This window comes from Pteronotus mesoamericanus, unplaced genomic scaffold, assembly GCF_021234165.1.
Source record: "Pteronotus mesoamericanus isolate MK-2021 breed Mesoamerican mustached bat unplaced genomic scaffold, CSHL_Meso_final contig_94, whole genome shotgun sequence".
Taxonomy (NCBI): Eukaryota; Metazoa; Chordata; class Mammalia; order Chiroptera; family Mormoopidae; genus Pteronotus; species Pteronotus mesoamericanus.
This window is the reverse complement of record NW_026555285.1, coordinates 5,083,464-5,109,241: the sequence shown is the minus strand read 5'-3', so window position 1 is coordinate 5,109,241 and position 25,778 is coordinate 5,083,464. Positions and strand designations below refer to the sequence as shown.

The window sequence follows — 25,778 nt, the reverse complement described above, 5'->3', positions numbered from 1 at the left end:
ATTTAGGAAGTTGTGAAGCATGAGCCAAGACCAGCATTCATATGAAAAAGCTACTGTTAAGAGTTTGGTATCCCATTAGATGGGTGGGGCAAAGTTTCAGGGGATCTCCAGGGTGGGCAAACAGTGTTAGCCAGATTGATTGAGTCTCAGGTATGGCACCAGCCTACTGTCTCTGTGGCTCTGTTGGGAGAAGTTTCAGAAATGTGACAGTGGCCTCTGCCTACCTTCTGTCTGAGAGAAAGCTGTCCCCCAGCTCCTGCCTTGAGACCAGACACTTCAATTCCTCTCAGTATGCTATGGTGCCTTTCAATCTGCTACCCTGGTGCTTGAGCTCGAGAGAGTGAGTCTGAGTAAGTCCATGTGTGGGTTCTTTAAGAGAAACTGCTTGTGACTCCAGCAGTTACTTCTACCATACCAATCCCCATTGTTTTTAGCAGCCAAAAGTTATGAGGACTTACCTTCCTGTCACTAGAACCCTGGGCTGGGGGGCTTGGTGTGAGGCTGGACTCATCACTTCTGAGATATTCCTCCTGAGTTTTTATCCACTACACACGGGTGTGAGACCAGCCTGTTTAGTGTCTCTGTGTCTCTGCATCTCCACGTGCCCTACCAATCTGGATGGATGTTTTTTCTTTAGTTCTGTAGTTGGACTTCCTATCAATTCAACTTTTGATGGTTCTGAGTGGTGGTGGTTTTGTAGTTTAGTTGTAATTTTGATATGGTTGTGAGAGGAGGCAAGCTGTGTTTACCTATGCCTCCGTCTTGACCAGCAGTCTGAGATGATTCTTTTCTTATGTGCCCTAAAGAAATTGCTGACCCACAAAATTATGAAAGAAAACAAAATGGTACCTTTAGGGCACAGTTTTTGGGTTAGTTTGTTAGGTAGCAATAGATAACAGGAACAAAACCATTCCCCTATTGAAAAATATTTAGGTTGTGTCCATTTTTATCCATTACAAACTATAATGTACATGTACTATTTTGCATATTTAAGAAACTTCTCTAGGATAAATTCTCAGAGATAGAATTGCTGGATAATAGTGCTATCTTTTTGCTTTATTTCTCCAGCCTTTTTTTTTTTTTTAGTGCTGGCAAATTTCCCTCTAGAAAGAGCAAGTAAAGTTGACCTTTTCCCTTCATTCTCCAAAATGTCTTTGATGACTCACTTCATCTTCATGTGTTTTGTTTACTTACATCAAAATGAAAGAGAACTGCCCCTAACCTACCTTACTGTGTAGCGATTTAGTGATTAAGAATGAAATGTGAATAGTACCTTACAAACAAAAATGTCACCTACTGTGAGATGGGGACATTGATCATTTAGGGATGAGACAATTTTGACATCATCTTTGTCCTTTTAACAAAATAGCATATGCAATTGTCTTCTCTTCCTCCCCTTCACACCCACCCTCACACACACGATATGAATACGTATGTGTATCTTTGTGTACATGTGCACAGACACATGCAATATGAGTGTTTACTATATCAGTTTGAATTAATATATGGAAACAATTACCAAAACTTGAATTAAGTAAATATATTGTAAGAATTATAGTAGAAAATTGAAACTGCAATTATATTTGCCATGCCATCTAATGGTTTTGGGAATAAACTAATCACCAGCTGGGAACAGGAAGAAATTGTCCATTACAGGAAATTTGTACTTCTTTGGTGAGGGGCAGGGGTACTAGATAATATTTGTACCTGAAAAGAGTGCTAGAATCTGAAACTGAAAATTCAGTATTTTGTATAACACACTTTGTACTATATTGTGAGCAACTGCTGCATTGTTTAAATGTATATACTTCTGTGCTAGTATTCTGCAAAATTAAAACATCATAAAAACTGCTGTTACGTTGTTTCACTGTTCTTGTCTTTCCTCCATTCCCACAGAACCAGCTGGTGACCAGGCACATCTATATTTCCTTAGCTCCCTCAGTTCTTCAATACAAGAATAATTCAAGCATTATTGTGTTGCCCACCTATCTTCCTCTTCCCGCATTTGATCTCACAGTGGCTGATTAAACGTTCAGCCTTGACCCAGATCTTTCCCAGGGGCACCATGACCAACATTGCAGACCTTTACGATGAGTCACTGGTTGGTGAAAATATTTTAAGGAATTAAACATAATTTTAGAATAAAGTAGAGTGATCATGAATTTGGAAAAATCTGCAATAAAAATGCATTTGGGAGAGACAGTGTTTATATTTGGCCCTTGAAAGATGATGTTTGGTGAAGAATTGTCATCACAAAACTCTACAGGATTAACTTCATTTCTGAGGTTTTTGAAACTAGAGATTAGTCTGGTCTGAAGAAGAGAAAGTGTCTTTTAGGTACTTAGACATACATATCTACATATCTGTACATATATACAAGATGACTTTCTTTAGAAAATTGTGGTGGATTGATGTGATGGGGCAACAGTGCTCTGAAGCTGGGTTAAATAATTAAAACAAAAACCTTACCCTTAAAGGCAGAATTCATTGCAAAATAAGGAGGAGGAGGAGGAGAAGGAAGAGAAAGCAGAGGAAGAAGAAGAGAAAAAAAATTAAGTATTCGTAATCCTAACTATCTGTAAATGTTTCTGGAGTGCTTCTCTTGGGCAATAGGCTCATATACTAGATCATTCTTCTTAATTGTATCACAACCATTTTCCCAAAAAGATAAATATTTTCTACAGCATTGGAGTTTTAACTCTTGACTTTGAGATAATGTTCAACTTTAGGGATGTTGCAAAAGTAATATGGAGTTCAGGTGTGCCCTTCATTTAGATTCCCCTAATGTTAATAGTAATAGTAAAGTAAACAGAACTATTTACAATAATCAAAACTGGGAAATTAATATAGGCATAATACTATTACCTAAACTATAGACCTTATTGGAATATCTATATTTTACTCTATAGTTTTCCCTTTTTCTAACCCAGGATCCAATCCAGGTTCCAACTGCATCTAGTTGTCATGTCTCACTCATCTTCTCCAATATACAACAGTTCCTGTCTTTCCTAGTTTTTTATGACCTTGACACTTGAAGAATACTGGTGAGTTGTTTTATAGGACATCCCTCAATTTGAGTTTCCTTGATGTTTTCTAATGTTTAGAATGTGGTTTTGAATTTTTGGCAAGAATACCACAGAAGTGATACTGTGTCCTCAATCTATCATGTTAGGAGTTTTACGATGATGATGTTGACTTGATCACTTGGTGAAGGTGATGTCTGCCAGGTGTTTCCAACATTAAAGTTAGTGAATAGGCTCCCTTGCTATTAAGACACATCTTGGGGAGATCATTTGATAAAATGCTAATTTCTGTTATCAAACTTTCACCCACTAATTTTAGCATCTGTCCTTAGATTTTGCCTGTTACATTAATACTATTTCCCTCATTCCACATTTATTTTTTGGAAATTTTCTGTAAGGTAGAGTTATTCCTTCTTCCCCACTTACTAATTCAATCATTTATATTAGTATGGATTCATGGCTATTTATAATTTATGATCAAATACTATCATTTTTGTTGCTCAAGTCTACAACATGATTTAAATGGCAGAATAGTATTCTAATTATATGTCTGTGCCATGAATTACTGATCGAATTCTTCAACATTGGACATTTAGGTTGTTTCCGATTACTTGACAATACTATTAACGATATCTGATGCACACAAAATCTTTGAATTTTTATGTGTTTTTATAAGTTAGTTTTCTAACATCAGTGCTATTGTATGTTGGAAAAGTTTTTATTCGTGGTTTTGATCCAGGCAGCCTAAACTGTCAACAGTTCAGTAAGACAATCACATAGTAATACACTCTACCGACACTACCCAGCTGTAAACTGAGGCAGTAAATCCGGAAGCTCAAGAAAGCCCCTGCGGGCTGCGTTACTGAGCACAATTGTCATGAACAACACGTAACAATAAAGTTATTGATGTTGAGGAAGTGACTTCCGGTAGGGGCATTTCTATTTCCGGCAGTGTCTATATAGCCTGCTCCATCTACGTCGACATCTCAACCGGAAATATTTGTACCCTTTAAAGCCACGTCTGTCCTGACCTCAGCCCCACCCACACATTGTAGGAGCGTTTCCGGTTCTGGTTTTTCCGGCTTGGTCCACTCCACTCTGCTGCCGGTGCCTTGCTGGAAGCCCTGGCACTCTGCGAGGTGGCCCGGGCCTGTCTTTCGGGATCCCCACCATCCCTCTGCTGCTGAGGTGCGGGGGTGACGGCGATGGCGGAGGCGGCGCTGCTGTTGCTGCCGGAGGCGGCGGCGGAGCGGGACGCTCGGGAGAGGCTGGCTCTCTGGGATCGGAGACCCGACACCACGGCGCCGCTCACCGATAGGCAGATGGACTCGGTGCTGGAACTAAAGGCAGCGGCGGAGAACCTGCCAGTGCCGCCTGAGGTGAGTTATGCGCCGGAACTGGTCTGGGACATTTGCCTCCGGCATGCGGGCGGACCTCGGCCCTTGCAAACCCCTTTCCAGGGTCTTTCTTCACTTCTCCTGGATCAAAGTGGCGGCTCAGGTAGGAGAGGCCCCTCACCTTCTCGCGCTTTCAGGCCTCTGCTTGCGACTGCCAACTAACTCTCCCTTCCCGCGCTGGGATGGCTGCTAGGGCTGGTGTCCACCGGCACCCAGCCCTCCGCTTGCGGCATGGGACGGTTGTCTAGGAGCCTTGCCCCGGGAGCTTTGCCCTGGGCTTATTGCCTTGGGTGTTCCTGATGTCAGCCGAGGCATAGTCCTGCTGCTGCTTCAGGGCAGCCTCCTATTGGTCTTCGTTTATTTCTTTGATGAATAACCCAGCATCCTTTTCCCATGGGAGCAAACCGAAACTTCATCCTGAGTGACAGCTTCATTCATCGCACATTGAACAGTGAGTTCTTTCGTCAAATGCAGGTTATGGGAGATCGATATATTTGACCGATTGCAAAGCAATGAAATTGAATTTTTTTTGAAAGCTGGGTCAATACATTATTAGATAAGGCTGGTTTTTGGATTTAGTTTCAGCGGTTTTATTCCTAATTATCATTGGGATATTATTCATATTACTGCTTGTGTGATTCAATTCAGTTATAGTAGCAAGAAGTACGTTTTATGAATTGTCAGATGTTTGACAACCTTTTTTTTTCTGGTTGTGAGGCCAGGTTTAGTAGGGTTATTTTATTAGGGATGATCGTTACTTTTGATGTTGGAAGCACTTTTTTTTAAACTTGAAACAAATTGTTATAACATAAAGATTGTCACATAATTGGATATTTCTCTATTTTGTACAGTTATTCTTACTCTTCACAGAAAGTTGTTTAACTTTTCATTGGATGATGGCAAGCGCTAAAATCCTCATTTTAACAGGATAGTGGAAAAACTGCCTCATGATTTGAGTTGAAAGCACTCCATTGGTACATGGCTCTTGCATTTAGTTATCAGGAATATACAAACATCTTTTTATTTAAAAATAAAATAAATTATGTGTAGGCATGGACAATGACAGCAGTAAACCATTATATGTTGTCTTCTGAAACCAGTAGCTGATGGTTATAGTGTTTTTCTTAAACATCAATGAGCAAGCTTTTCTTTGGTTATTCCCTTCAAGTGATATCTCTTTAGTTATAGGTGAGGATCACTACCTTGAACGTCCTCTCACAGTTCTCATTAGTAATGATAAAGCACTATTCTAGGATTAGAACATACCACCTCCCATTCTACCCATCTTGCCCATTCCAAGGTCTTTCTTTTCTTTAGGAATTTCTGTTACTACGTCTTCTGCTGTTGTTAACAGAGAGGCCACTCTAGCAGCATCCAGTAAAGCAGTTCCTAGAATCTTACTTGGATCAAAGATTCCTTTTACCACCATATTCACAAAATCTTCAAGCATAGTGTCATAACCAACTTCTGAAGGACTTTGTAGAATTTTCTCAACCATTTATGATCCCTGGGTACCTGCATTCTTAACAATGATCATTACAGGAATTTTGATTTATTTATTTATTTATTTTTAGAGTGTGAAGAAGGAAGGAAGAAAGAGCGGGAGAGAAACATCCATGTGTGATTGGTTGCCGCTTGTATGCCCCCACTAGGGCCACCCTGGCACGTGCCCTGACTGGGAATCCAATGGCGACTTTTTGGTTCACAGGCTGGCACTCAATCCACTGAGACACAGCAGCCAGGACTTGAGTGTTTTTGTTTTTTTTTAAATTTCTGTACCAATTTGTTAATCTTCATTAGATGGATTTAATGAGCCCAGGGCTGGAATGCATTAAACCAGGGCACAACCCCCTCCCAGAACAAAGCCTTTCTCAGCAGCAGCTTATGTAGCACTGAGGGTATCTGTTACTCTGCCTTTGTTTTTATTTATTTCAACATCACTTGTCCTACCAGCTTTAAGCACAGCCACTCCATCTGAGAATTTTACCAGACATTCATTTAGTTTTTTCCTATTCATTAGTTGTGATACCTGTTTGATGATTTCTTGAATATGTTTTTTAATTTGAGTCTTGTCACCTTTTTCTTTCAAGAACATGGCTTCATCTTTGCTCACAATGACCTCTCCAACTTTTCCTAAATAATGAGGCCAAACATCATCAAGATTTAGAATCAGTCCTTCTCCAAACACTGTACCACCAGCAGCAATAGCTATATCTTTAAGCAGGTTCTTTCTGTTGTCACCAAAATCTGGAGCTTTGACAGCTACAACTAGAAAATCAACTTTTAGCCTTTCAAAACAAGTGTACTTAGAGCTTCTCCATCAGTATCTTCAGCAATTATGACCAAGGGCTTATGGTGAGAGCATTGGCAATTTCAAGAGTGGGTACAGTGGACTGAACACTAGAAATTTTATTTTTACTCTGTAGAACATAGGCATCTTGGGATTCACATTTCTGACCTTTTGCAGTGTTCTTAAAGTATGGAGAAATGTAACCTCAATCCAACTTCATGTCTTCAGTAATTTCTGCTGTATTTTTCCGTGTATAATGTGCACTGTTTTGCCCAAATTTTTGAGGGAAGAATAAGGATGCGCATTATACATGGGCAGCACTGAAACATGGGTGCACGTTATACACGGGAACGGATTCTATGTGGCAAAATATGGTAATTTCATCTTTTAGTAATTTTCTGTCTTTTACTGTGATGATGCCCTTTCCTCCAACCTTTTCCATTGCATCAGAAATGATGTTGCCAATTTCTTTGTCTCCATTTGCAGGAATCATACCAACCCAAGCAGTTTCTTCAGAGGTTGTCACAAGGTTAGGCTTCTTCTTAAGTTCAGCAATTACATGATCAACAGCTAACATTGCACCTTTCCTGATTTCCACTAAATTAGCACCGTTGCTAATCTTCTCAAAGCCTTCCTTGTCAGTCAAGCATGCCAGTGCAGGAGCAGCAGTGGTGCCATCCCCAGCCTCTTTATTTGTATTGTTGGCAACATCTTGAACCAGTTTAGTGCTAATATTTTTTTATGTATCTTTGAAGTCAATGGACTTTGCAAAAGTCACTCCATCTTTTGTTACTTTGGAACTTCCCTAACTCTGTTCATTAATCACTGTTCTCTCTCTGGCCGGTGTGGCTCTGTTGGTTGGAGTTGTCACCTCCTAACTGAAAGGTTGTGGGTTCGATTCCTGGTTAGGGCACACACCTAGGTTGTGGGCTTGATACCTAGTCTGGGTGTGTAGATCCCAGGTCCAGGGCATTGTACGGGAGGCAACTAGTTGGTGCTTCTCTCTGGCATTGATGTTTCTCTCTTCCCCTCTCTCTAAAAAGCAGTAAGAAAGTGTCCTTGAGTTAGGATTAAAAAAAAGCAACACTCTTTTTCCTTTTTGCTCCATAGTAATGGCTACAGCATGGGCTAAAAGGTTTTTACACTTTGAAACATAAAGGCTTGAGCATCTGCAGCAAGTTTTATACTTTTGACCTGCAATGAGTAGCCAGTGCCCTAATCTGTCAAAGGCCTTCGTGTAATTGAAGCACTTTTGTGGGGCAGCAGCAGGGCAGAGCATGTGAGCCATGAAGCAGGCCCCCTGTGGCAAGTGAGGATGCAAGAATTCTTTTTACACGATTTGGAATTGTGTCCAAAGGCAGATTAAATCTAGAGACTTCAACCTTTTTTTTCTGCCCTCAAACTTTAGAGGTTAAGAACTTCGATTTGAAAGTTCTTTCACTTTTCCTGTTTCTTGTTTTGCCATAAAATAGAGGTGTTCTTTCTTGGGTGCTCTGTCCACCTCTACCATGCTATGCTGGAAGTGGGTTTGAAATAAATGAGGAAGTAGGTGGAAGTTTCTTTGGCTTTGCTATTAAAGTCTTTTGTGCTCTGGATAATAGAAGTTGTTTGCTCTATAAATATTCCAGTCTGTTTGTAATTGATTTGGCCTGATACTGAAGCAGAATGCTTGGACATCACAGTGAGAGGTGAGGAGGGCGGAGATATTTCACAAGAAATGTAACAAAATTGTTTTTATTGTCATGGGTCATAAATTACTATTTCTTATTCTCAGTGAGCTTAAAGGAAAGGGTTTGAAGTAAATAGAATCTTCATTTTTACCCTATTCTTTCACATTTATGCAATGTCATTAGCTTCTCATACCTATCATTAGCCTCATGCAGTCATTGAACATAGATATGTGCCTACTCTGGACTAGGGAATTGAGGATAGAAAGATAAGTAAGTTAAGATCCCTAGTCATGGAGCTGATATAATTATGATGATCATGAGTATGTAAAGAAAGAAGGAAGGTAAGGTCAGATGGTGATCTATGATATAAGGAAAAAAAAACAACCCAGGATGGTGTGACACAAAGGGATGAGGTGTACCCTTGGACAAGGAGGGAAGGCCTTTCTAAAAAAGTAAGTCTGAGGTGAGAACTCATGGTGGAAAACAAGAAGACAGCCATGAAGAGACTAGAGACACAACATTTAAGTTGGAAGAAAAAGCAATGCAGTCATGGGTAGGGGATAAGCTTGACAAGTTCAAGCATAGCCCTCATTTCTCTTTACTAAAGTGCTTATATGTCTGCTGGGAAGACTGAAATTTAATTTTTTCTCCCCCCTACTCCCGCCATTACCACTCTTTTAACAGTGGTGCTGAAAACAGTGCCTCAGTTTTTAATTTGTTCAAGCAGTGTATCTCTAAAAGATTTTCTGTAGTGTTTCACAATTTTCACAAGATAAATTACATCCTGAACATCTGGAACCAGGCAAGTTAATTGCATAGCAAGAGTCCAGCTAGTGTTTAGCAAATATCATAAAGCCTTTAACTTCTTTAGAAAATAGCTTTCTCTTTTATGAAGGAGAACTAGTCTTATCTTGGAAAGGAGTTATACCTTTTTATTTGGCGTTAGATAAGGGAATTTGCAGTAGAATATTTACAGTAGAATATTAGGTAGACTGGTTTCTTGTAGGTAGGGCAACATTTTTAGTGGTGAGGGCCAGCCGTTTCCTTTCTGCTGGACTTAGTAATTCTTGATAAAATGCTAAAGTAATTTGCCCTGAAATTTACTCATAATTTACTGTTATAATTGTTTCCCTAAAGGCTGTGTGACCTAAAGGCATGATGTTTAACTTTTCTGAACCTGTTTTATTCTGTATAAATTGGAAATTATAATGGTTCTTACGGGGAGCTGTGAGAATTAAATGGAATCATGTATGTAAAGTGCACACGACAAGCTACCTGATAGTATTTTTCATGTGACTTTTTCCCTCCAAATGTTTAATACCTTAAATTAAAAATAGATTAGAATCTTATCACACTGAGCTGGCATAGGTGTCACTCAGACAGGAGGTAAGAAAAGAAGAGGTCAGCTTCCTTGAGGAAGGTTCTGAGACACAATCTATACCTTTTCAATGATTTGCTGCACAGAGAGTAACATCAGGTTTCATTTAGGGAATAAATTGATTAGATCGATTATAAAAATGATATTCTCCAACCCAGAACTGTGTGAGAAGTAAAGTTTGAGAGAGAAGGGTGTATTTACTTGTTTTTTCCTGTACCTGTTCAGCTGGTCAGGCAAGGCTTGATAGTTTATTGTAATTAGTATTTAATATGTTAGTGTCTCTATTTGCATGAACTGTACAGTAGCATTCCAGGACTGCCGATCAGGAGCCTTGATCTGTGCTCTTCTCTCACTGGTGGTAAATGTCTATCAACTCCATCTGGAAGCCAGGACAGTGCAAGTGAGTCAGATGCATTCAGTGCTTTCCATTTCAGGAGCGAATGAGAGGTGATAACAGGCAAGTGTGTGACACCACTCCTCCAGTTCCTGATTTGCCATTCTATTCCAGGTGCTTTGGGAAGAGAAGACAGTTTAGGAAAGGTGTCTAAATGGGAGATTTTCTCAAATGCTTTTATTTCTTAGAAGTGGCTGCAGTGTGGCTTCTCTCTTGCCTAGTTTGAGAGAAAATGTTTTGTTTTAGTGAGAATAAGGGAATGGGACAGGAAGCCTCCTTCTGCTTCTGGTTTTTGAAAGTCCTTATGACAGAAAGTAGTTAGTATTTGTGCAAATGGAATGCCCTTTCATACATTCAAATTATTTATTCATAACAGCTGGATTCCAGATTATATCTGGAATATCTATGGTACCTTCTCAGGTATCCAGAGTTTTCATATGATCTTATTTTTAAAGTACATTAGAAAATAAATATGTTTTGTTTCATATGACAGACAGGGCACATGTGTGTAGCACCCCTGGATCCTTTTCATATGCACACCAAAAGCAAAGACGGTTTCAGTGACCCTGCAGTTTTGGTAAATTTATGGACATCAGGAATCAATCACGTGCTGTTATTTAAAAAAATCAATCTAAAGGGTGTTATTTCTAAATTAGTGATGATGTATTTTGCATCTAGCTTATTTTTGCTTTAAAGAGAAAATACTGACTTCTGATGAAATTTTTGTATCTAAAAATGTAGACAGGGAGGCAGATTCCTAAGACCTAATCATAAAAGGCTTTGGATCAGTATTTTAATATTGCTGGATGTTAAATGTCATGTCCTAAGGGCTGAAAATGAATGGAAACAAACCAATTAGGCTCTTTTACAACTTCCCCAGCATCCATACTCTCTTTCCTTTACATCTAAAAATAGCTTGTCTGTATGACTGCAGGTAAGTGTACACCTGGACTATTTTTAGCAGCAGTGGCAAACTAGAAGTATCGTAGGTCTGAAGACATCAAAGTTGAGGCCCTGTAGGTGGGGCTCTTCCGAAACTGATGGGAAACTCTGAAATTCTTTGTTTAATTGTAATTTTAAAATTTGTCTGCAAGAAGGTGTGGATGAAGTGTGCCAGCAATGGAAGTGGTAGAAGGAGTTAATTCTTTGTTGTGATTTGTTTTCTGTTTCTTGGTATTAATGAGGTCAAGCTTTTGTGTTAGATAATGGGGAGGGCAAGCTACTTTCAACAGCACACAGGTTTCTCCCTTTGGTGCTAATTCACAAGAGGTTCAATTAAGAAAATATATGTAGATTAGCACAGATTCACCACCAGTATTAGAAATGTAACTCAAAAACCATACTTAATATTGGGATATCAGTGTCATGTTTACATTTTGAGACTAACATTTAATATAGAATCTAGTTGTAAATGTTACTGTTACATGGCATTTATTAACCTCAAACTCTTTAATAGAAAACAATCATTTCTCTTTTAAAACAACTGAGATGCAATATCAGTCTTGAGTTAAGAGAATTTTCAAGTTATTTACGTATCTTTGTGGCTGTTTTTTTTCAAGCTCCCAATTGAAGACTTGTGTAGTTTAACATCCCAGCCCCTGCCCATTGCACAGACTTCAATAGTACCTGAATCTACAGAAGACATTCTGTTGAATGGTTTCATCTCGTTAGGAATGGAAGAAGAAAAAATCGAAACTGCACAGCAGGTGAGTGGCAGTATTGTTTCTAAGGATGTTTGATTATTTTAAATGTCTCGAGATGTTGGTTGAGGGGAGCGGTTACTACATCCTGCGCAGAGTCTGCCCCCCCCCCCCCCCCCCGCTCCCCCCACCACGTCGCCGCTGATGTCGGATGTCGGAAAATAAAATAAGTCGTTCCAGACACACTCAGTTTGCCAGGAAAAGGGGGTGGCGATTCCCTTTAGTGGAGAATGCTCCGAGCCCTTCTCTTTAAGTGGCTTTTATTGAGAATGATAGGCAGAGAGGTATATAGCACAGCTAATCAATCAATGTCAAAAGGCTGTGATTGAAGAAACACAGAGATTTGCCTCAGGTCAGGGTCTGGTAGTCAGAGTGGCGCCCATTTGGCCCTGAAACCTGGGAGACTGATCACATTCTATCCTTGACCCCAAACATCAGTACTCAGTAACTCGAGGGCATTCTTAGCAAAGTAAGTTTCATAGGATATAATGCATTCCTTTTCCAGGCCTAATTGTCCCTGGGAACCACCTGATCCAGTTTAGGGCTGTACCTGCCTTTAGTATTGTTTAAGGACCTGGTCAGGCTGCGGGTCAGGCTAAGAGATAAGGAGACTTACTGCAGGTAGAATAAGGACTCCAGCCATGACAAAGCTGAGGGGTGAGGGTCTTTTGCCCCTTCTCTGTGTCCTCCAAGTTCTTACCTGATGGCCCCTTATGGGACTGTTTGTTTTAGGTTGCCCCTGCCATCGAGAGGTCTTACCCATCATTGACTAACCAGCCATCCTCCCGGGCCAAGCAGGGTGATGTGAGGGAGGCAGGGGCTGCACCCCTGCCAGGAGGACAGGTTTTGTCTCCCCAGGTTCCTATTTTCCCAAGGCCTCCTTGCTCAGCTCTAGCCTTGGGGCCCTCTTGCCTGTTGGCCAGGCTACAGTCCCTGAAACCAGGTGAGACAGTTCCCAACATCAAGACAGGGCTAATAAAAAAGGTCCTAATTAAAAGTTCTGAACATTTGAAACTATAAAGAGTGGGGCAAAAGTAGGTTTATATGGGAAATAATATAATAATTAATAAATGATAATATAAGAATAAACTTTTGTGTACTCACAACTGTAAATCTCCTTTTTCCCCACCTTGTAGTTAACATCAAATCTTTTTAGATCATTCTTGATTTTTTATCAGCTGTGGCTATTAAGTATTTTAGATGAACCTATTGCCCAATTATAGTTGTAATACAGATAAAAGTATGATATTTCAGGTTTGAATGCTGATAGATTATTATATTTATTAAGATTATAGTATTTTATATATTTTCAACTTCTTCCAGTGTATATCTATGTTATGTCCCTGCCAGAATGCCATGTGTAGGCACATGCACATGCAGACATACGTACATACTCCTGTCTGCCTGTTATTAGGTAATTTTCTTTTTCAAAAACCTAAATATTCTCTTTAGATAACCCTTAACAACTATTTTTAATAGCAGCATGTGTAGTCTTCTATTGGTTTTTGCTTAGTACTGACTATAAACCTAAATGTACAGTAGTTTCTTCTGCCATTTCCTCTCCTTTTCTTTCTGTACTGTGAAGAATCAAAGCTGAGGTGTTTACTGAGTAAAACATAAAGCAGATGTGCTGACTTGCATATATAGTAAGTAGAGAAGCAGCACTGCAGAGTGATTAAGACCTATAGCTGTGGAGTTAGTCCCTGGATCAGAAAGTCACCTACGTCGCTTACCATATTTGTGAGCTTAGGAAAATTACTTTATTTTTTTAGGTCTTTCCTTTCCTTATGAGTAAAACAATGATAATTATATACTTATGTCATAGGCTTTTTGTGAGGATTAAATAAGATGATACATGGAAATGGGTTCTGTCACAGACACACAATCATTGTTCAGTAAATGATAGCTAAGGTATTGTACTTGTCAAACTTAGTATCTTGAAAGAATAAAGTGTACTTTGACTTCAAATCCTACTAGTGAATTATAGAAGATAATCTTGTACCAGGTCTGTGAACTTATTTGGACTACTAAATAAATGTTCTAGATTAAATTTGCACATCTTTCTTTAAATGTAGAAAAATCTAATATATTGAATTAAATTTATACACAATAAATTGTCATCACTTTAAGAGTCCATGACAAGTGTACTCTTGTTGTGTGTGCACTTGTCGTGTACTCTTAAACTTGATGAGTTTTTGACAACTGTATATACCTGTGTATCTACCACTATGATCAAGATATAAAACCTTTCTACTAGTTCAGAAAGTACCTACATGCTTGTTTAAGATCAGCCTACACCATCTCTTTTTTTAAAAAAACATTAAAAACCTTTTTTTTTTTTTTTTTTTTAATTAATTCCAGAGAAAGGGGAAGGGAGGGAGAAAGAGAGGGAGATAAACATCAGTGTGAGAGAGAAATATTGACTGGTTGCCTCTAGCCTGTACCCTGAATGGGGACTGAAGCCACAAACTGGGCATGTGCCCTGACCAGGAATTGAACCTGTGACCTTTCTGTTTGCAAGATGACATTCAGCCAATTGAGCCACTCCAGCCAGGGCCCCATTTCTGTATAATAATAGATATTTTCATAATACAGGGCCAGAATTCAAACTAGATTTAGCTGATACAAAAGTCCATGTTCTTAAAGCCCATGTTCTTAAAACAGTCTGTTGTATTATTTATGAGTTTATATCTCACAGTTCCTGTTAGATAGTACTAATATTTACTCAAAGCCCTATGTTACCTGCTCAAATTTGGCAAACTAGCAGATAGGCTTTAGCCTCTTAGGAAGAAGCAAGGAAGAAATCTTTCTTTTTAAGATTTTATTTACTTTTAGAGAGGAAGGGAAGGAGAAAGAGAGGGAGAGAAACATCAGTGTGTGGTTGCTTCCTACGTGCCCCCAACTGGAGACCTGACCCGAAGCCCAGCTGCATGCCCTGACTGGGAATGGAACTGGCTACGCTTTGGTTCCTAGGCCAGTCCACAGAGCCACACCAGCCAGGACGAAACATTTCTTTTTTTCGATTTCTTAATGTTTCTTGATTTTATTTTATTTTTTAAATCATGTTTATTGTATTACAGTTGTCTCAATTTTTTCACCCTTTGCCCCCCTCCACCCATCCTACCCATCCCACAGTCAATTCCCACTCTGTTGTCTTATGTCCATGGGTCATTCATACATGCTCTTTGTTTAGTTTCTTCTCCTTTTTTTCCATCATTGTCCTCCTTCCTCTTCCTCTCTGGTCACTTTCAGCCTGCTCCATGTTTCCTTGACTGTGGTTATTTTGTTCATTAGCTTATTTTGTTGAATAGATTCCACTTACATGTGAGATCATATGGTATTTGTCTTTCATCGACTGGCTTATTTCACTTAGCATAATATTCTCTACTTCCATCCATGTTGTCGCAAAAGAAAGGTAGGAGTTCTTTTTTTTTAAAATGCAAATTGATTTTATTTATTTATTTAAAATGTCAAAATCCATGATAAAATATTAAAAAATTTAAATCCATTATAAAGTCTCAGCAATTAAAACAACATGACACTAGCAGAGAAATAATCAAATAGATCAATGAAATAAAATGAGCATTCTAGAAACAACGTGTATATCTGTCTAATAATGTAATATATGATTAAGTTGATATTTCAAATCAATGGGCAAAATAAGGCTTATTCAACAAATAAGGTGCATGGACCACTGTTACTTGAAATAAAACAAATAGCCCTATTTCACACATTACACAAAAAAATTCAGGTGAGTTAAAAATCAACATGTAAAATCTAAGGAGTTTTAGGAGAAAATACTAAATATTTTTCTAACCCTGAAGTAAAATACTCAAACCCAGAAGCTATAAAGTAAAATATCGACAATATGACTATATTAAACATTTAAGACTATATAGTAATATACATATAAAAAAGATAAAGGACAAATAATAGAAAAGGAAAGTATTTGAAACACATCTAAAAAAGTTAATAGTTTTGTTTTGTTTTTTTAGGGAATATAAACATTTTTTAGGGTCTACATTTAGTCAATAAATGGATAAAGAATGCCAAAATGTCATTTAAAGCTTTTTAAAAATAATACAAATAGGCAAGAAATATACAAAAACAGGTTTAGTTTCAACAAATAATAAAGTAACAAAATAATGCCTTTGTCACAATCAGATTATTAAGTATTAAAAATATTTGTAATATCAACTATTGGGGACTGTGAAAGGAACTAGGTATTCATAGACTCCTTTTCTTCATCTTCTTAAATCAGTCCCTTCAGCATATCTTGCAATGCTGGTTTGGTGGAGGTGTATTCTTTTAGCCTTCTTTTTCTGGAAAACTCTTTATTTCACCTTCTATTTTAATTGAGAGCCTTGCTGGGTAGAGCAGTCTTGGTTGCAGTCCTTTGCTTTTCATGACTTGGGCTATTTCTTGCCATTCCCTTCTGGCTTGTAGTGTTTCTGTTGAGAAGTCAGTTGCTAGATGTACTGTGGCTCCCTCGTGTGTTACTACCTGTTTCCCCCTTGGTGCCTGTAGGATTCCCTGTTTGTCTTTGATATTTACTGTTTTAATGATGGTGTGTCTTGGAGTGGGCCCCATTGGGTTCCTCTTGAATGGGACCCTCTGTGCTTCCTGGACTTGTGTGACTTTCCCTCTCCTCCAATGAGGGAAGTTTTTCAAACAGACTCTATCCCTTGCTCTGCTTCTTCTCCTTCTGGTATCCCTATTATATGGATATTATTACATTTCAGGTTGTCCTGCATTTCCCTAAACACCTCTTCATTCTTTTTGAGTCTTTTTTCATTTTCTTGCTCTTTCTGGGAGCTTTTTTCTACCTTATCCTCCAGCTTTCTGATTCGATCCTCTGCTTCATCTATCCTGCTTTTGATTCCTTTTACTGTGTTCTTCAATTCAGAAACTGTATTCTTCATTCCTCTTGTTCCTTATTAATAGTTTATACGTCCTTTTTCATGCTGATAAAGTTTTCAGTAAGTTCTTTGTAGTTTCCGTGTAATTTTTGGTAATTGTCTCTGAGCTCACTGAGCTTTCTTAGAATCATTGTTTGGAACTCAGTATCTGATAGTTTACTTGCCTCCATATCATTTAGTTCTCTTTCTGGGGATTCCTCCTTTCCTTTCATGTGGGGGGTGTTTCTTTGTCTTCTCATTATTTGTGAGACTCTTCTTTGCTTCTGCTTCTGAAATTGATCTGTCTTGATTTCCTGTTTTTGTTGTGTGAATTTATATGGTAGGAGACCACTGTTTTTTCTTTCTGGATCTGCCTCTGATGATGACAGATGTCGACCTTGTCTGACCTTAGGCAGTCTGAGACTTCCAGGAGTCTACTGTCTGTAGCTGTCTCCTTCAGCTGTTAATCTAGTCACTCTGCGCTCAGCAGGCAGGCTTAGACACCACAGGGTGGGACAGTTCCCTCCTGGGGGCAGGGTTATTGAGTCCTCTCATGCTGCTGCCACTCAGGGGAGTGGTCTGCCTATGCCAGATGGCTGCTGCTGTGTGGGAGAAGAGTCAGCACTAGGATCTCGCCAGCTACTCTCTCCATTCTCTTCCCAAAGCCTGTGTCTCCAGTCTCTCCTCAAATGTCCCTAGACCACTCTGCGCCCCCTTTAGCCAGTGATCTACTATCTGTGGCTGCCTATCTGTACTCAGCAGTCAGGCTTTAGCACTACTGGGCCATAGCTGAGTCCCTCCTGGGGACAGGGCTATTGTTTCCTCTCATGCTGCTACCGCCCAGGGGAGTGGTCCGCCTGAGAAGACGGCTACTGCCATATGGGGGAGGAGTCAGCTCCGGGATCCCGCCAGCTACTCTCTGAGCTCTCTCCCCAAAACTTCTTTCTCCAGTGTCTCCTCAGGTGTCTCTAGCCCACTCTGTCCCCAACTTTGCCAGGGCCCTGGATAAGTGGCTTAAAATAAAACTTAATGCGTTGGCCCTTTAAATGACTCTGCGTCTCCATGTGTCTGTCTCTGGCAGAGAGCAACCCTGCTGATTTTCGCAGCTGGCTGTTACCTGTGTACTTTTTGGGCTCTGGTGCTATAGGCTGGAGATGCCGCTTATGGTTTAGACCCTGCTCTTCTCAGGGGGATCCAAGTGGCCATTTCAGTATCCTTCTGGTGCTGCCGCCTGTGGATGCCCCACCCGCCTTGTTGAGTCTCTACTGCAGTCCTTACCAGTCATGTTTTGTTAAAGCTTTCTTCTGTCTGTCCGAGGTTATAAGGCTCTTCTCTTGCTATTGTTCAGTTGTTTGTTCCAGGTAATTTCTCTACAATTTAGTTGTAATTCCAGATTGGTCCTGGGAGGAGGTCAGTGTGACTTCCACTCATTCCACCATCTTGATTCTCCCATTTCTTATATATTATATCTTTAATACTCTTTCTTTATTAATTCTGAAAATGGTCCATTGTTTTTAATATCCTTTGCTTTTCCTAGCATGTAGATATTGACTATGCAATTAAATTATCTCCTGGTTTAAAACTAATTATTAATGTCTGAGTCCCAAACAAGAATTAGTGTTACCCTTTTAACTTGCTTTTCAGCTTATAGCAACTTTTCATTTTGTCTTTTAGTTTTGTAGACAATATAATAATCTTTATTTTTTCCAGTTTTTCTCGTGGTTTGCGAAGCTTCAAACTCAGATGGATCAGGCTGAAGAAACTAAATATAGGTATGTGGCTCTTGGATTTGTTGACTCTCCTAATTTTTAGGTCAGAGTCACCTGAAGCATTTTATAATCTGTATCTCCAAATAAACAAAATTAAGGTACAAAGAAAAACCTCAACAGCAATATTTTCTTTAAAAATAGCCAGGGAGAGGCTATTTTTAGGGTCAACTGGTATTATAAGTTGTGTAATTAAAAAAAGTTACATTGTAATTAATAAGTTAGGGGGGTAGATATTGGTTATTCAATAACTCTAGAAAGGTTTGGGTTCAAGTGGAAATTTTACTCTTGGAACTCTAAGGTATTTCTTGCCTTTATTTAGGAGACACCCAAGAGACTTTAGGGATGGCCACCTAGATTCTAGGGTGTAAGTAAGTTTTTTTGTTTGTATATATTGATAGCATGGGAAAAATGATGATATACAGTTTCTGGCTGATTTGGGGACTACGGCTTGAGCATTTGCATTCATGAATATTTATTAAGTGACTATAATTGCTAAGTATTGTGTTAGGCTGTTTGATATATGATTCTGTTCAATCTTCATAGCAGCTCTGTGAGGAAAGGTAATAATTATTCTCATTTTACAAATGAGCAAACTGAAGCCTAGAAATATTAAGTAACTTGCCTAATGTCATGGAGACTTGGGCAAAGCTGGGATTTGGACTTAGATGTTCTAATTCCAAGTCCAAAATTCTTCCCATGACATCACATTATTGCTCAAAGGTGAAAGGATTGACCTACTTGATACCTAGGATGGCCCTGGTTTTTTGAAAGTTGAGCTGGTGATTTTTTGTGTTCCATGTAAGAAGCCAGTTTATGACTTCAAGGCTGATTCCCTTGGTTGTTCCTTTTAGTTTCAGTAATTTTCCGTAAGTATTAAAATAGTAACATAGCTCTTGGTACATTGATGAAGTATATGATGAAGTATAATGGATAGGTCCGACTTTCCTCCTGAATTCAAGCATTTGGGGGAAAAAATGAGACTTTGTTTATTTTCTGTGCTTATTGGGGGAAAATATTATTGCCAATCCCCTTTTGGTTCTGTTTTTTAGACAGATGAGGGATTACTTGTCTGGGTTTCAGGAGCAGTGTGATGCTATATTGAATGATGTAAACAATGCTCTTCAGCATCTGGAATCGTTGCAGAAACAGTATCTTTTTGTGTCCAATAAGACAGGAACTCTACATGAAGCCTGTGAACAACTCCTAAAAGAACAGGTAATTTGGAGTAGGAAAGAGGGTCAGTGATTGTATTTATTATTTTATTTTAAAATAGATGAATACAATTCTAGTTTAATTTCTCCAACTACTGCTCTTTTTGAGGCCCTGTGCTGAGTACGCAAAATATTATGTTGACAACCTGCTTTCATTCCAAATAACCTTATATGAACAGGGACAAGGGCAAGCCTTCCTGTGCCCTCAGCTGCCAGGTGTCAGAACAATTTCAGAGTGAAGAGGATACAGTAGTTTGTTCTGTTCATTCTTTATCATTGATACTTTTGAAATAAACAGTGATTGTAGTAATGGTGGGGTTTAAGAAAAGATGAACTGATACAGGTTATGCTTAAAATGTGACTTAGAGAATATTTAAGTTACTAATGTTTATCTCAAGAGCTTTCTCTATGTGTGTTCTGTTTTTAGAAAGATAATCATTTACTTTATTGTAAGATTATATATAACTTATTATAATAATGCTTATTTTAATCCATGATTACAAAAATCTTTGAGCCTTATTCTGAAATCCTATGTCTAATATATAACAATTCAATGTAATTTTGAGACTGGAGTGTTTTTATGTTCTTATAATAACTGATTTTTCTCTTTTAAAAAATGCAAGTCGGAACTTGTTGATCTGGCTGAAAACATTCAACAAAAACTATCCTATTTTAATGAATTGGAAACTATTAACACAGTAAGCATGTTTTATTTCTTGTGAAGTTAGTCACTTTATGAGTGATATTTTAACTTAATAGTTTGCTTGATGAACGTATTCCTGTTGTGGCCAATGGACATACTATTACCAGTTCAGATTTTTCAAATATGATTTAAGTAATAGTTAGGTTTAAATCGTGTTATTATTATTAAAAATCTCTTTGTTGGTTACCTTGTATAGTGTCTTATTTGTAAACTGTGTAAGAAATATTAAATTTTAAATCTTGCTGTGGTTAACTACTATAATAATAATAAAAACATCTATTAAACCAATCTTACACTTAGCTTGAGAAAAAGTAGTCCTCATAACGCATACTTGTATCCCAAAGTAATAGTCTCAATAAAGACTGCTCCGTAAATGATATTTCTGGTTCATAAATTAATCATAACTGTATATACATGTTATTAAAATATTAATCATAATTACAATTTACTGAAGAGATAGAAGTAAAACCTAGTAGCTGGTTAACAATGGAATACAATGGGAAGTAGTTCATTGCCAAGCTATTTGTATATTGAGATAAGAAATAATTGGCTGGTTTTGCATAGGTTTTATGTATATTATATTTATATTACATTAAATATTGTATATTATATTGCTTTATGTTTTAATATTTAATTTTATAAATTATATTTAAGTGTTGAAAATCACATATATAATACCTATACTTACACTTATATTATTAACGTACTTTATATGCTTTATTATCTTTTACTTTCATAATATGACTACTAAACATACTAAACATGATATGACATGCTAGTCACTTCTTTAGCCGTGGGGTAATAGCCAGTGTTGAAAGTAGAAAATTTATGTATTTTGTAAAGTACTAGGTAAATGGGAAGTCTGTGGAGTACAATGGAGTAATATAAAATACTTGCCAGTTCATCAAGAGCCTCATTAACATTTATTAGCAATAAACTGAATTAAATCAGTATTCTTTTTTAGTTGTCCTTTATTGTTACACACAGGCTACATTTAATGATATTTTGGTCACTCAAAATATGAAGACATTAGTATAACTGTGTTATATCCTAAAAGGAGATATGCTAATTATGATACATAATGATCAAGTTTTACTTATTTTTTTATAAGTTAATATATTTTTTTCCCTTAAAGAAATTGAATTCTCCTACATTATCTGTGAATAGTGAAGGATTTATACCTATGCTGGCCAAGTTGGATGACTGTATAACATATATCTCGTCTCATGTAAGTCATGGTATTTCTGTATGTTTTTAAGAAATGTTAACATCCCTATTAATTTGCTTCTTAGGCTTTGAAGTAATTATTCCTTCTGATGGGAAAAATATAATTTCTAGTATACTTGAAAAACTATGGTAAATTCTTAGTTATTGTTGATAGTGATGCAAAAAGTACTTTAGCTGCTGAGGCAGGCCCTGGAGTAGAATGAGGTCCTGACTGACTCAGCTTTATTCCATCTAAAAGGACGAGTGATTTTTAGGCTGTTGGATTCCTGTTGTACTAGATATTATTCCTCAAGGATTTGTACCTAATTTATTTCCCCAACTAGTATTCTTTTCTTGGTTGAGCCAGACATATTAGCCTTGAAATCAGAGGAGTACTGAATATATATTTTACTAAAAACTGCACTATATATACATATATATATGTATGTGTGTACACATATATATTTATATGTATCATTCTATATCACTGTATCTCCTCATCTGAGGACATGCTTATTGATTTTTAGAGTGGGGAAGGGAGGGAGATGGAGAAGGAGAGAAACTGATGAGTTTGCCTCTTGCATGCACCCTGATTGGGACTGAACCCATAACTCAGGCACGTACCCTGACTGGAAATTGAACCTACAGTTTTTTGGTTTACAGGATGATGCTCCAACCAACTGAGCCACACCAGCCAGGGCAAACTGCAGATATTTATTGAGCCCCTGCTTTGTGCCAGGCACAGGTGATTTGCCTGTGACCAAGACAGTCACAATATTTGTCTTCATGGAACTTTAAATCTATTTTATATGTAACTTTACATAAAGGACATGTTGGTTTTCACTGAAAGTTGGTTTTTGGTGTTTGTTTCCTTTTGTAAATCTTTCCCTTTCCTTTGTAGCCAAATTTTAAAGATTATCCTGTATATTTACTGAAGTTCAAGCAATGTCTTTCTAAAGCTTTGCACCTCATGAAGACATACACTGTGAACACACTACAGAACCTCACAAATCAGTTATTAAAAAGGGTAAGTTAACTGGTGAGGGGTTTTTCTTTTTAATTCATTTATCTACTGTAGTTTTTTTAAGAAATTCACTTATCTACTATAATATTAGTTTGATAGTACTCCTTAGAAATGCCAAAAAAAAGTTTTTTACCTTTTATTAAACAAAAATGTGCATTGCAGTTTTATGTATAATAGGAAAAAGGGTTGTATTATATCTGTCTATCTCAGTGTTACCTTCAAAGATATATAATGGTGTGGGAAATATTCAATACTAATAATAATAAAATAAAATTCAAACTATTTGATACTTAAATCATTTTCTTATCTTTTTCGTGAAAAAATTGGAAGGAAATACACCAAAATAATAAAAGTAGTTCTATCTGAATGGTGGGATTACATACAAGGTCTGTCTGGAAAAGTACAGCCATTGTTAATATAATGAGAACAGTTTGTGCAACATTGATGTAACCTGGCAGCCAAGGAGAGTGGACTGGAATGCACATGTGTGAACAATGATGACCTCACTGTACTAATCAATGGGGGCTGTAGGTGCAGTTGAGTGAGCATGTGTACCATGTGGTCATGGCATTCAAAATAACTGAGCAAGTAGAGCAATGAATCTGCATCAAATTTTGCATAAATCTTCACCATTCCTCTGCGGAAACTATTGGGATGATTCAGAAGGCTTTCAGGGATGATGCAATGAGTGCAGCACAAATAAAAGTGTGGCACAAATGTTTCAAAGATGGTCAAGAATCTGTTGAAAGTGATCCATGTTCTGGAAGGCCTGCAAGGAGAACACCTGAGAATGTTGAACATGTCCAGGTGCAATCAAGGAAGATTGGCGACTGACAGTGCGAGAACTAGAACCTGATCTGGAGATTCCCCAAACTACTGTATCCGAGATTTTGATGAAGGATCTTCGCCTGAAACATGTCATGGCAAAATATGTTCTTTGGCTTCTGCTACCAGAGTAGAAGGAACATTGTGCAGCAGTTGCTAATGACTTGATTGAAACTGCTACCAGTGAACCAGATTTTCTCAAGAAGGTCATAACCAGAGATGCACTGTGGGCCTATAGCTATGATCCAGAAACTGAAGGCCCAGTTGCCCCAATGGAAGTCTCTTGTTTTCCACGCCTGAATGTGGCGTGGCAAAATTGCAGCAAGTTTAAGATTATGTTAACTCTGATTTTTGACTGGGGAGGTGTTGTCCATCACGAGTTTGGCCCTCCAGGCCAAATAATTAATGAGTACTATCTGAATGTTCTTTGTTGGTTGAGAGATGCAATACAGTGAAAATGGCTGCAGTTATGGGCTGTGTAATTGGCTGCTTCATCGCGACAATGCACCCACTTATTCATCCTGTCTCATGCAGAGGTTTTTGGTGAAACATCAAATTGCTCAGGTGACTTAGCCCTCCGACAGCCCATATTTGGCACCCTGCGATTTCTGCCTTTTCCCAAAACTAAAATCACCTTGGAAAGGGAAGAGATTTCAGACTGTTAATGAGATTCAGAAAAATACGATGGGACAGCTGATGGTGACTGGGAGAACTGTGTGAGGTCCTAAGGTGTCTACTTTGATGGGGACTGAGGTGTCATTGTCCTTTGCACAATGTTTCTTGTATCTTGTATCTTCAATAAACATCTCTTTCATAATACACAGCTGGATACTTTCTAGACAGACCTTTGTATGGTGGATAATTTGAAATTTTTTCTTTACATATGATGGATAATTAAATTTTTATGTTTAGCAGATGTATTTTTAATGAGTGCCTCCTGACATTGGGCTAGCAATTGTATAGTAGAGAAAAGAGCTAGCAAGGTTTCTGCCTTCATGGAGCTTATATTCAGGAGAAATAGTTAAGAGGGAACCAAATTACTCATTTGCAGACTAGTAGATGATAGGTTGGAAGTTAGCAGAGTGTTAGGTTAGAAAATAAGAGTGGAGCTAGCTCACATGGTCATTGAGCACTTTTCTTTGCTAATATAAAACCTTAAAGATTATGCATTTGATTTTTAAAGCATATTTTCTAAAGAACATGGAATATGTTTTTAGTTTTCAGTTTAAAGCCAATGATTTTTGGGTTGCATTTTTACCATTCATATTGCTCTTAGCTGACATAACAGCCAGACTACATAATTTTTCTATTTTATAAGATTTTTGATAAGTTTAGGAAATTAATACTTAATAAGTACTACTACCTACTGTGTATAGTGCTTTACTATTGAGCTGCATAATGATTTTATATGTCATCACCATTTAATGGATATTCAGAATTCCAGAGAGGTTAAGTTATTTGGTCAATGTTCTTTTCTCAGTAAAGGACTGAGTATGAAGCTCAATCAGGTGTGTTTCCTGCCAAAATTCACGTAATGTGGGGTAAATTTTAATTGTAAAGAGGAGAGAGACCATGATACCTCATAATTATATCTTATTTGTAGCAATAATGTTAACGTTCCTTTGAGATTTTTCTTCCTAAGCTTTTGGTTGGTGTATAGGCCAAAACAGTAGCTTTTTGAAATGGTGTGTATCATATTTTCTAAATACTTATTTGTTAATTATCTTCCTTCCCTATCTTCCCCCATGTTTCTTTAGGATCCTTCATCTGTACCTAATGCAGACAATGCCTTCACACTATTTTATGTGAAATTTCGAGCTGCTGCCCCCAAAGTCAGAGTAAGTCTGTTGATATAAATAGGATATTGCTCTGAAATTTATTTAGCCAGCTTTTTGAAATACTACTATATGTTAGGCCCTTTGCTTATACCAGGAAAATGAACACAAATGAAAGAAAGGTAGGCATCGTCCTTCCACATTACAAGACATTGTCTTACAGGTGTCTTAAGACCACAGAGCAGGAAACACCTAGCTCTTCCTAAGATGCTTAGAGAGTGTTTCTAGATGAAGGTGATAATTGAGCTTAAACTACTCAGATTTATAGTGGACTTGAGGGGACTGATTACTTACAGAAAATACAAATGGTTAATAAATATGAGCTCATGTTTAGCTTCAGTGGAGAATAAATTCAACTTAAAGTTAGGTAACATCTTTTTGTCTGTTAGAAACTGGCAGATTAAGGTGTAATAATGCTTTTGAGGATTTAGTGAGACAGGAAATATTGCTGGTAG

General features: G+C 37.8%; 1 protein-coding gene and 1 pseudogene across 2 annotated transcripts in view; one reads left to right on the top strand and one right to left on the bottom strand.

The window, feature by feature from the left end:
- The first annotated feature begins 4,009 nt into the window (after positions 1-4,009).
- Positions 4,010-25,778, top strand: part of COG3 (component of oligomeric golgi complex 3) — a 95,655-nt gene continuing 73,886 nt past the window's right edge. The window contains exons 1-8 of one of the 2 annotated variants that reach the window (XM_054586352.1): positions 4,010-4,402; positions 11,712-11,858; positions 18,461-18,522; positions 19,569-19,734; positions 20,354-20,428; positions 21,569-21,661; positions 22,541-22,666; positions 25,246-25,326. In XM_054586352.1, the coding sequence (XP_054442327.1) occupies positions 4,229-4,402; positions 11,712-11,858; positions 18,461-18,522; positions 19,569-19,734; positions 20,354-20,428; positions 21,569-21,661; positions 22,541-22,666; positions 25,246-25,326 (924 nt within the window). In that variant the 5' untranslated portion in view covers positions 4,010-4,228. The remainder of the gene's footprint in view (positions 4,403-11,711; positions 11,859-18,460; positions 18,523-19,568; positions 19,735-20,353; positions 20,429-21,568; positions 21,662-22,540; positions 22,667-25,245; positions 25,327-25,778) is intronic. The other variant, XM_054586351.1, reaches the window with a different exon arrangement.
- On the bottom strand, positions 5,676-9,047 carry LOC129080996 (60 kDa heat shock protein, mitochondrial-like; annotated as a pseudogene).